This window comes from Myotis nattereri (assembly GCF_964212035.1).
Source record: "Myotis nattereri genome assembly, chromosome: 3".
NCBI lineage: Eukaryota > Metazoa > Chordata > Mammalia > Chiroptera > Vespertilionidae > Myotis > Myotis nattereri.
In genome coordinates, this window is record NC_138077.1 from 67,453,128 (window position 1) to 67,465,327 (window position 12,200).

The following is a 12,200-nucleotide window of genomic DNA, read 5'->3' on the forward strand; positions in this document are numbered from 1 at the left end:
ATATCTTCAAGCAATTATACTTATTTGTTATATAGTCATTTATGATCTTCAAACCTACTTTTGGCTCTTTCCAATATAGGTCATCCCTGACATATGAATGTCTAACTTAAAATAGTTCTCTAGAACAAAGCACACACCACAGAGCATTTTCTTCCTGCAGCTCCGGTGTTCAATTTCTCTTTCCTCTCTTGCCATAGTGAGGGATCACTTCTTTCTAGGATTGGACCCTTCCCTAACACCATATGTAAAAATCTCTTACAAATCAATAAGAATAAGACAGAAAACCCATTTTTCAAAAAATGGGCAAAAGATTTGAATAGGCATTCCACAACAGAAGGTATTCAAACAGCCAATAAAGATAACAAAAGGTGCCAAATACCATTTCATAAGCTTAATACAAATGAAAACTAAAATTAATGACCAATACACAACTACCAGAATTCTTAATTTTTTTTAAACTGACAATACATAGTGTAGGCAAATAATGGAACAACTGGAACATTAGAGTGGGAGTGTAACTTGATATAATCACTTTAGAAAATCATTTGGCAAAATCTAGTAAATTTAACCATATATCTTATGACACAACAATAAGATGATATAACTATATATTCAACAGAAATATGTACATATGTATAGAAAACACTCATAGAAGCATTACAAAGCCCCAAACTGGAGCACCTAAAGTATTGATCAATAGTAGACAAAGCTGTGGTATTATTATACAACATAAGCATATACAACAATGAAAATAACATGAGTGCATTTTTGCTCCCTGCACATTGTAGATGAATCTCAGAAACATAATGTTGAGCAAATGAAAGCAGACAAAAACAAGTACACAATCTCTGATTTTATGCAAATAAAGCTGAAACCCAGACAAAGCTAGATTTGGGTGATAGAAGAATGATTATCTTTGTATAGGAGCAATGACAAGTAGATAACATAAGGAAGGATTGTAGGATACAGAAAATGTTTTATTTCTTAATCTGGATTCTAGCTACCCAGATGTTTTCACATTGTAGATGTTCTTTGAATGAACTTGTATGGTCTGTGCTTTTTTGGCCTATCTGCTGCACTTTAGTAAAAAGGTTTACTTTGAAAAGCTTAATCTATGACTTTAGAATATGATAGCAGAAAAATGCTGAAAGAAGAGAAAGGTTTGAAGTTTCCATGGAAAAACCAAAGTCTCAGAAAAGCAAAAAAAAAAAAAAAAAAAAAAGAAAAGAAAAAAAGAAAAGAAAAGAGAAAAAAAGAAATGGTGCAAACCCATAATTGTTGTAAACATTCTGTGAACACTAGTTTTGTTCATCTTCTTTCTTAAATCTTTTTATTTTAGTTAATAATGGACAAAAAAAGAGAATTGCTTGATTTTGAACCCATTGTCAAGTCACTTACTCTTACTGAAGCACTATACCATATTCCATGGTTAGATAAAAACAGTGACCATATAAACTTTATTCAGGTAATATTTTTATTTCCTACTAATGTCTTCTTTAATGAAATATCATCTTTAATGTACCAACAAATGATCTTTTAAAAAAATAATGATTTAACCATGATATTCTCCAGGTTAAAATTCTTTTTCTTTCTTTTTTTTTGTTTTTTGTTTTTGTTTTGTTGTTGTTGTTAATCCTCACCTGAGGATATTTTTCCTTGATTTTAAGGGAGAGTGGAAGAGAGAATCAATGTGAGAGAAACACGTCAATTGGTTGCCTCCTGCAAGAACCCAACCAGGGCCGGGGTTAAGGAGGAGACTGCAACCAAGGTATGTGTCCTTGACTGGAATCAAACCCAGGACCCTTTAGTCTGAAAGCTGATGCTCTATCCACTGAGCCAAATCAACTAGGGCCAGGTTAAAATTCCTTAAATGTCCTTTATTGCCTATAGGATAAAATCAAAATCCCTTTGAATGGCATGCAAAGTCTTCTACAGACTGCTTCCTGCCTATCTTTCCATCTTCATCTTCTGTTGCTCATTCAACTTATACTCTATATTCTATACTGAACCATTCATGGTGCTTCAAACATTTTATACTGTTTTCTAATTCTATTCCTCTGTGGGTATTATTTACTTTTCTTGAAATGCCCTTTTACTCACCTTTTTTTCCCAAACTTTCCCTGATTATTGATTCTTTGAAAACATTCCTGCAGAGGGTACACAAAAAAGTAGGCTTTGGGGTCAAACACCCTACCAATAGATCATCCTGTGGTCCATCCCCAGTTTGAAAGACCAAAGGGGTCGCCACTGTACTCATTATATATCTTTATTATACCATTAAGTATATACATTACAATCATCTTTATAGCTCCCTCGTGAACTACATATTTTTTATCTTTAAATTCTTATTAGTTAAGGAATTACAAATGTGTCCTCATTCCCCCCTATTAACCCCCATCTTCCCCCCGCCCCCACTCATGCTCTCATCCCCCTGTTGTCCGTGTCCATTGGTTTGGCTTATATGCATGCATACAAGTCTTTGGTTGATCTCTTCCCCTAACCCCCACACTCCCCTACTTTCCCTCTGGGGATTGATAGTCTGATCACTGTTTCTCTGTCTTTGGATCTGTCCCTGTTCATCAGTCTATGTTGTTCTCTATAGTCCACAAATGAGTGAGATCATGTGGTATTTTTCTTTCACTGACTGGCTTATTTCACTTAGCATAATGCTCTCCAGTTCCATCCAAGCTGTTGCAAAAGGAAAGAGTTCCTTCTTTTTTACCAGAGCGTAGTATTCCATTGTGTAGATGTACCACAGTTTTCTAATCCACTCATCTGCTGATGGGCACTTAGGCTGTTTCCAAATCTTAGCTATGGTGAATTGTGCTGCTATGAACATAGGGGTGCATATGTCCTTTCTGATTGGTGTTTCTAGCTTCTTGGGATATATTCCTAGAAGTGGGATCACTGGGTCAAATGGGAGTTCCATTTTTAGGTTTTTGAGGTAGCTCCGTACTGTTCTCCACAGTGGCGGCACCACTCTGCATTCCCACCAGCAGTGCAGACGGGTTCCTTTTTCTCCACATCCTGTCCAACACTTGTAGTTTGTTGATTTGTTGATGATAGCCATTCTGACAGGTGTAAGGTGATACCGCATAGTCGTTTTGATTTGCATCTCTCATATAATTAGTGACTTTGAGCATGTTTTCATATGTCTTTCGGCCCTCTGTATGTCCTCTTTCAAAAAGTGTCTATCTAGGTCCATTGCCCATTTGTTGATTGGATTGTTTATCTTCCTATTATTAAGTTTCATGAGTTCTTTGTAAATGTTGGAGATTAAACCCTTATCGGTGATATCATTGGCAAATATGTTCTCCCATGCGTTGGGTCTTCTTGTTGTTTTGTTGATGGTTTCCTTTGCTGTGCAAAAGCTTTTTATTTTAATGTAGTCCCATTTGTTTATTTTCTCTTTAGTTTTCATTGCCCTAGGAGCATTATCAGGGAAGAAATTCCTTCGGCATATGTTTGCTATTTCACTGCCTACGGATTCCTCTAGTATTTTTATGGTTTCCCATCTTACGTTTAAGTCTTTTATCCATTTTGAGTTTATTTTTGTGTATGGTGTGAGTTTGTGGTCTAGTTTCATCTTTTTGCATGTATCTGTCCAATTTTCCCAACACCATTTATTGAAGAGACTGTCTTGACTCCATTGTATGCTCTTGCCTCCTTTGTTGAATATTAATTGGGCATAGTGCTTTGGGTCAATTTCTGGGTTCTCTATTCTATTCCATTGATCTATATGTCTGTTCTTGTGCCAGTACCAAGCTGTTTTAAGAACAGTGGCTTTGTAATACAGTTTGATATCTGGTATTGAGATCCCACGTACTTTGTTCTTCTTTCTCAGGATTGCTGCAGCTATTGAAGGTCTTTTTTTATTCCAGATGAATTTTTGGAACGTTCGTTCTAGATTTGTGAAATGTGCCGTTGGTAATTTAATGGGGATTGCATTGTATCTATAGGTTGCTTTGGGTAGTATGGACATTTTGATGATGTTGATTTTTCCAATCCATGAACACGGTATGTTCTTCCATCTGTTTATGTCTTCCTCTATCTCTTTTTTCAGTGTCCTGTAGTTTTTCGCATATAAGTTTTTTTACCTCCTTAGTTAAGTTTATTCTTAGGTATCTTAATTTTTTTGGTGCTATGGTAAATGGGATTGCTTTTTTAGTCTCCCTTTCTGTAAGTTCACTATTGGTGTAAAGAAATGCCATGGATTTCTTAGCATTAATTTTGTATCCTGCTACATTGCCGAGTTCATTTATTAACTCTAATAATTTTTGGATGGAGTCTTTAGCGTTTTCTATGTACAGTATCATGTCATCTGCAAATAAGGACAGTTTTACTTCTTGTTTTCCAACTTGGATGCCTTTTATTTATTCTTCTTGTCTGATCGCAATGGCTAGTACTTCCAGTACTATGTTGAACAGGAGTAGTGAGAGGGGGCATCCCTGTCTTGTTCCTGTTCTCAGGGGAAATGGTTTTAGTTTTTGCCTATTGATTATGATGTTGGCTGTGGGTTTGTCATATATGGATTTTATTATGTTGAGGTATGATCCTTCTATTCCTACCTTGCTGAGAGTTTTTATCAAGAAAGGGTGTTGAATTTTGTTGAAAGCTTTTTCTGCATCAATTGATATGACTATGTGGTTTTTATCTCTCAATTTGTTTATGTGATGAATCACGTTTATTGATTTGTGGATATTGTACCATCCTTGCATCCCTGGGATGAATCCTACTTGGTCATGGTGTATGATCTTTCTGATGTATTGCTGGATCCGATTTGCTAGAATTTTGTTGAGTATTTTGGCGTCTATGTTCATGAGGGATATTGGCCTATAATTCTCTTTCATTGTGTTGTCTCTATCGGGTTTTGGTATTAGGGTGATGCTGGCTTCATAGAATGAGCTGGGAAGTATTCCTTCTTCTTGAATTTTTTGGAATAGTCTGAGGAGGATATGTTTTATTTCTTCCTTGAATGTTTGGTAAAACTCCCCTGTGAAGCCGTCTGGCCCCGGGCTTTTGTTTGCTGGGAGTTTTTTGATGACTGCTTCAATTTCTTCCATAGTTATTGGCCTGTTGAGATTTTTAGAATCCTATGGGTTGAGTTTTGGAAGATTGTATTTTTTAGGGATATGTCCATTTCCTCCAGGTTGTCTAGTTTGTTAGAGTAGAGTTGTTCATAGTATTTTTTAACAATTCTTTGAATTTCTGAGGGATCTGTTGTTATTTCGCCTCTTTCATTTCTGATTTTGTTTATTTGAGTCCTCTCTCTTTGCTTCTTGGTGAGCCTGGCTAGAGGCTCATCAATCTTGTTTATCCTTTCAAACAACCAGCTCTTGGTTTCATTGATCTTTTGTATTTATTTTTTGGTCTCTATATCATTTATTTCTGCTCTGTTCTTTATTATCTCCTTTCTTCTGCTCACTCTGGGATTTTTTTGTTGTTCTCTTTCTAATTCTTTGAGTTGTAGAGTTAAATGATTTACTATCATTTTTTCTTGTTTTTTGAGGTAGGCCTGTAGTGCATTAAACTTCCCTCCCAGGACTGCTTTCATTGTGTCCCATAGATTTTAGGTTGTTGTACTGTTATTGTCATTAGTTTCCAGGGTGTTTTTAATTTCTACTTTGATATCACTGGTAACCCAATCATTATTTACTAACATGCTATTCAGCTTCCAAGTGTTTGAGTTTTTTGGATTGTTTTTATTGTGGTTTATTTCTAATATTATGCCCTTGTGATCTGAGAAGATGCTTGGTATGATTTCAGTCTTGTTGTATTTGGGGAGACTTTGCTTGTGACCCAATATGTGGTCTATTTTTGAAGATGTTCCATGTGCACCTGAGAAGAACGCATATTCTGTGGCTTTGGGGTGAAATGTTCTGAAGATGTCAATTAAGTCCATCTGATCTAGTGAGTCATTTAGGATTGCTGTTTCTTTGCTGATTTTTTGTCTAAAGGATTTATACAGTGATGTCAGTGGTGTGTTTAAGTCCCCTACTATGATTGTGTTGTTGTTGATCTCTCCCTTGTTATTTTCCAGGAGGTTTTTTATGTATTTGGGTTCTCCTGCATTGGGTGCATATATGTTTATAAGCGTTATATCCTCTTGTTGTAGCGATCCCTTTAATATTATGAAGTGGCCTTACTTATCTCTTGTTATGGCCTTCACTTTGAGGTCTATTTTGTCTGATATAAGTATTGCTACCCCAGCTTTTTTTTTTTCATTTCCATTTGCCTGAAAGATATTTTTCTATCCCTTCACTTTCAGTCTGTGTGAGTCCCTTTTTCTGAGGTGGGTCTCCTGTAGACAGTATATATATGGGTCATGTCTTTTTATCTATTCAGCCACTCGATGTCTTTTGATTGGAGCGTTTAGTCCGTTTACATTTAAAGTTATTATTGAAAGGTACGTGCTTGGATTCATTTCTATTTTCGTGCCTGTGTTCTTTCTTACCTTTATATTTCTTCTTTTTACAGCATTCCTTTTAGCATTTCTTGCAGTGCTGGCTTGGTAGTGATAAACTCCCTTAGCCTTTTTTTGTCTGCAAAGCTCCTGATTTCCCCTTCAATTCTGATTGATAGTCTTGCTGGATATAGTATTCTTGGATTCAGACCTTTGCTTTGCAACACTTTGTATAACTCCTTCCATTCCCTTCTAGCTTGATGTGTTTCTGTTGAGAAATCATTTGATAATCTGATGGGGGATTCTTTGTAGGTAACTCTCTGTTTCTCTCTTGCAGCCTTTAAGATTCTCTCTTTGTCTTGTACATTTGCCATCGTTATTATGACGTGTCTTGGAGTGGATCTTTTGGGGTTCATCTTGTTTGGGACTCTCTGTACTTGTGTAACTTTTTTCTTCCCCATATCTGGGAAGTTTTCTGTCATTATTTCTTCAAATAGATTTTCTAATCCTTGCTGCTCTTCTTGTCCCTCTTGCAGCCCTATTATGCATGTGTTACTTCGTTTCATGTTGTCCCAAAGCTCCTGTAAGCTCTCCTCCTGCTTTTTAATTTTTTTCTCCAGTTGCTGTTCAGATTGAGCTTGTTTCCCTGCCTTATCGTCTAACTCACTAATTCGGTCTTCTGCTTCTTCTAGTCTGCTGTTGAAACTTTCCATGGTGTTTTTGATTGTAGCTATATCACTTTTCATTTCTTCCTGATTCTTGCATAGGTTGTTGATTTTCTCATCCATCTGGTGAATGAATTGTACAACCATTATTCTGAATTCTTTTTCTGTCATGTTGCATGCTTCAACTTCATTAATTTCCTTGCTTGGCGACTCCTCACTGTCTTTCCTCTGGGTGTTGTGTCGTCTCTTTATTCTGATTATCTCCAGATGGTTCAAACGTCGAGTTGTGTGGGCCTGGGCCGTTTGCAGTGGGATCCTTACACCACCCTAGTGTCACTGAAGAGCTCTGACACTAAGATGTGTTGTTGTTGTGGGTTGGTGGGAACCAGGCTCGCTCAGAGTCAGTGTTGCCAGCACTCAATGTGGCCTCGTGCATGCCCTTAGAATCAGGGACCCTGCCTGCACCATGCTGAAACAGAGACCCCTCTGGAGCGTGTTGAAAGTCAGCCCCCCCTAGCATGTGCCAAGAGTCAGAGTTCCCCAAGAATCCAGTCTCAGAGTCTCTGTTGCTTCGCTCGACCTTGCGTTGAGAATCAGGGTCCCTGTGTGCCCTTGCACCAAGAATTGGAGTCACTGACTCTTAGTATGAATGAACAGGGAGTCAGGGATCTCAGGCGCAGGTGATAAGAAACACAGTCAAGTCACTGGTGCTTGGTGCTGCCTCTTGCCCAGAGAATTGGGGTCCCTGGACCCCGCGCTACGTTTTCGGTGTTTGCGCGATTGCTCCCAGCCCAGGACTCCTGAAGCAGGCACTACGCGGGACCAGTTCCAAGGTGCTCGGGCACTTCCAGGCTAAAGTTCCTGTGGCAGCATTGAGGCCGGGCAAGGGGTGGGCCTATCAGTTACTGTGGCACCGCCCACGCGCCTGCAGGGAGGGGGATGGGCTCTGTTACTCAGGGATCTGCTGAGGGGATTTCTGAACTTTTGGTGTCCGCAGGTCTGTAGCTGTGGTCACAGGTCTCTGTTCCCAGTGGCTGCAGGGTCCTGGTATGGGTCTGAGATCAGACTGGGTGGTGCTGAGGCTAGGATCCTAGTCTCAAGCAGCTCTGTTTCCCAAGATGGCGTGGTCTCTGTGCCCGTGCTGGCCACCCAAGAGTGTCTGCGCAAGCAGCGGGGCTCTGCCTCCTAAGACTGCCCGGTTTAGCAGCCCCTTAGACGACCTGCAGAATCTAACTGTCCCTAGTTCATACACACACACACCACACATGTCCACACACTCCTCTATCACTTCCTTGAGCTCTCACACTCTCTCCCTCCCTACCTTCCTGCCAGTCACCATTTTTTCTCCGTGAACTATATTTTTTAACTCATTTGTTTTCTGACTATTCATCCCCTGACACTTTTGCTTATTGAATAGGGTTGCTCAGTAAGTGTTTATGGAATAAACAAATAAATGGGCCTATCTTGTTCTAATAACACTAGAGGCCTGATGCACAGATTCATGCACCGGTGAGGTCCCTCGGCCTAGCCTACGGGAATCAGGCTGAAACTGGCTCTCTGACATCCCCTGAGGGGTCTCAGATTGTGAGAAGGCAGTTCTCGGTGACACACCCTGGGAATCGGACTCCCTCCTCTCTGGTTCCAGTGTGTCACCCAAGAACCACAGCTGCCAGTGAATGTAGCTCAGCAGCTCCTGTGTTGAGCTTCTGCCCCCTGGTCGTCAGTGTCCATCATAGCTACCTACTGGTTGGTTGGCTGGTCAGCCAGTCAGCCGATCACTTAGGCTTTTATATATATAGCTTCTTTCTCTACATCTACATGGTGCCAAAAGACCAGTTATATTTGTCCACCTGATTAAAATATTTAGAATAAATACATTTTTATTCATCTGATGTTTAAGAGCATAAGTATATATGAAACATATATTTGCCATTAGCCTGCATCTGTTATTATTTTTCATCCAGACAAAATATTTTCATTCTTCCATTACATTCTTATTCCTAGATTAGATTATTTCTTCTTAACCCATGTATAAATTCCCCATCAGATATATGTATGAATGTTCACCTTTTCCTCATTGCTATTCATAATTTCTATTTTCTCTTACAAATTTATTTCTAATGCAATGCCTCAAATCTTACTGAGTGATATTTACTTTAAACTTGTAAAAACAGTGTTAAAGTGTAAACTTCAACATCCCCAACCACTGCTAAAATATTGTTTATAGCATGTATTTGGTGATTATATTCTAGGAAAAAGCCAAACTTATAACTTTTGATTGTGGAAATACTATATTTGAAGAAGGTGATGAGACCTTAGGAATTTATGTAATTATTTCAGGTATGATAAAGGTAAGGAAGAGTTATTTATAAATTCACTTGTGAGCATTAGTTAAAAACTTTATAAAATTGAGAATTAGTAGTTTTCTCTGTTAAGGACTACACTGTTTCTTTTTTAAGTTAGCAGCTACCATCTGAACAGCAATTCTTGTTCAAACACAATGGATAACACCACCCACCACCTTTGAAGCTGTACTTTCCCATAGATAACAAAAAAAATAAAAGAATCATATTTAAGATTAAAAAATTATAATATAAATTGTTATTCATCTTGCATTTGTCTGAGTTGGGCATTAAGCCATTTAAGGCAGGTATAGGTTGACTGAGTAGGAGGAATCAGAAAGATTGAAGTATTTAAGATTGCTTTGTTTCTAAGTCATTACTAATTTAATAAATATGCTTAAAAATACAAGTAATAAATATTTTCAAAATAATATGCACATATTAAAATTATTAAAACCAACAGTAAAGAAAACCATAAATTAGATAGTTTTGGTATATTATCTGGCATATATATTTTTCTCTTTTTTTGTTCCTGAACAGCTTCAAAGATCAAAATCAGGTTTGATAGCTGACCAATTACTCTCTGAATCAGAGGGAAAAGATCATCAGATAATTTTCACAGACTATGTGATCAGTGGGGAAACAATAGGAGAGCTGAACTGTTTAACTAATGAACCCATGAAATATTCTGCCGTCTGCAAAACTGTAGTGGAGGTCAGAAAACATCACCTATGTCTTACTGTTGTATCTTGTTAAATATCTAGTATCAAATTTAAAATTATCTTTGTACTTAGTACTGTATATGCTTACCAACTAGTGCAGCCGTGGGCAAACTACGGCCCACGGGCCGGATCCGGCCTGTTTGAAATGAATAAAACTATTGAAAAAAAAAGACCATACCCTTTTATGTAATGATGTTTACTTTGAATTTATATTAGTTCACACAAATACTCCATCCATGCTTTTGTTCTGGCCCTCGGGTCCAGTTTAAGAACCCATTGTGGCCCTCGAGTCAAAAAGTTCGCCCACCCCTGATAGTGGGAATTAAAAAAAAAAAAAAAAAAAAAGAAGTGGCAAAGGAACAGAACTTGTTAACATAATTGTACTTATCCAGTATAACATCCTGACAAAATACCTTGCAAAAGTTAACCTACAATGCCCTGGCCAGTGTTGCTCTGTGATTCGAGTGTCCACCTGGGCACAGAAGGATTGCGCTTTCAATTCTTGGTCAAGAGCAGGTACCTGGGTTGCGTGTTTGCTCCTGGCCCCTAGTCCGGGTGCATGCGGGAGGCAACCAGTCAGATGTCTCTGTCTCTGTCTCTTTCTTTGTCTCTCTCTCTCCCTCCTTTCTGAAAAGCAATTGGAAAAATATCCTCAGGTGAGGGCTAAAAATAAATAAATAAAAGTAAAGCTACACTATTGAAAGAAGCATTTAATCAGAAAAACCAATCATATGAGATCTCCCATGAGGAAATTAGGCGGGATGTGTTAACTATGAATACAAAATCCGGAGGGTAAAAAGGGGGAAAACTGAGACAGCTAATATCTGCTAATAGAAAAATTGAGTAAAGTGGATGGGAGTTTCCCTAGACAAGATTGAAGACAAAATCCTCAAAGCAACAGAGGCTCCCACTGGCCTAATTTGAACACACAAAGAACAATAGCAGCAAAAATTGAACCCCACAAATACATAAAAGAATATAAGTCATAATGACACTAATTTTTTATTTTCAACTAGAGGCCCGGTGCACAAAAATTTGTGCACTCGGGGTGGGGGGGTCCTCAGCCCAGCCTGTGCCCTCTCGCAGTTTGGGAACCCTTGGGGGATGTCCACCTGCTGGCTTAGGCCCGCTCCCTGGGGGAACGGGCCTAAGCTGGCAGTCAGACATCCCTCTGGCAGCCTGGGAACCATTAGAGGATGTCAACTTGCCAGCAGGGAGCAGGCCTAAGCTGCAGTCAGACATCCTTAGTGCTGCTGAGGAGGCAGGAGAGACTCCTGCCACCACTGCTGTGCTGGCAGCCTTCAACGGGCTTGTGGCTGATCACAGCTCCCCCTGTGGGAGCGCACTGACCACTAGGGGGCATCTCCTGCATTGAGCGTCTGCCCCCTGGTGGTCAGTGTGTATCATAGTGACCAGTCATTCCCAGTCTTTGTGCTGTTAGGGTCAATTTGCATATTAGCCTTTTATTATATAGGATAGAGGCCTGGTGCACTGGTGGGGGCTGGCTGGTTTGCCCTGAAGGTGTCCCAGATCAGGGTGGGTGTCCTGCTGGGGTGCTTGGCCAGCCTGGGTGAGGGGCTGAGGGCAGTTTTCAAGCTGGCCACACCCTCTTCAGGGCAGGGGTCCTCACTGGGGTGCCTGGCCAGCCTGGGTGAGAAGCTGATGACTGTTTTCAGGCTGGTCAAGCCCCCCAGTGTGGACCCTCACCCCATGGGGATGAGGTCGGCCTGGTTGAGGGGCTGAGGCTGTTTTCAGGCTGGTCACACTCCCTTAAGGGTGGGGGTCCCTACTGGGGTGCCTGGCCATCCTGGGTGAGGGGCTGAGGGCTGTTTTCAGGCTGGACACACCCCCTTGAGGGTAGGGGTCCCCACTGGGGTTCCTGGCTAGTCTGGGTGAGGGGCTGATGGCTGTTTGCAGGCTGGCCACAACCCCCAGCCACCCAAGCTCCCAGTGGAGGCTGGCTGGAAGCAGATATCTTGGATTTATTTAACTTCTATAATTGAAACTTTGTTGCCTTGGTCCAGCTCAAAGCCTTGGTTGCCCCTGGCAACCCATGTTCCCAGCCCCT

The 12,200-nt window shown here is 40.0% G+C and overlaps 1 protein-coding gene across 1 annotated transcript in view; it reads left to right on the forward strand.

Moving 5' to 3' along the window:
• The window catches only part of SLC9C1 (solute carrier family 9 member C1), a gene marked incomplete at its 3' end in the record, with an annotated part of 86,923 nt that overhangs the window by 58,448 nt on the left and 16,275 nt on the right, over nucleotides 1–12,200 (forward strand). The window contains exons 20-22 of the mRNA XM_081085990.1: nucleotides 1,340–1,465; nucleotides 9,321–9,419; nucleotides 9,951–10,124. Coding sequence (XP_080942116.1) covers nucleotides 1,340–1,465; nucleotides 9,321–9,419; nucleotides 9,951–10,124 — 399 coding nt within the window. The remainder of the gene's footprint in view (nucleotides 1–1,339; nucleotides 1,466–9,320; nucleotides 9,420–9,950; nucleotides 10,125–12,200) is intronic.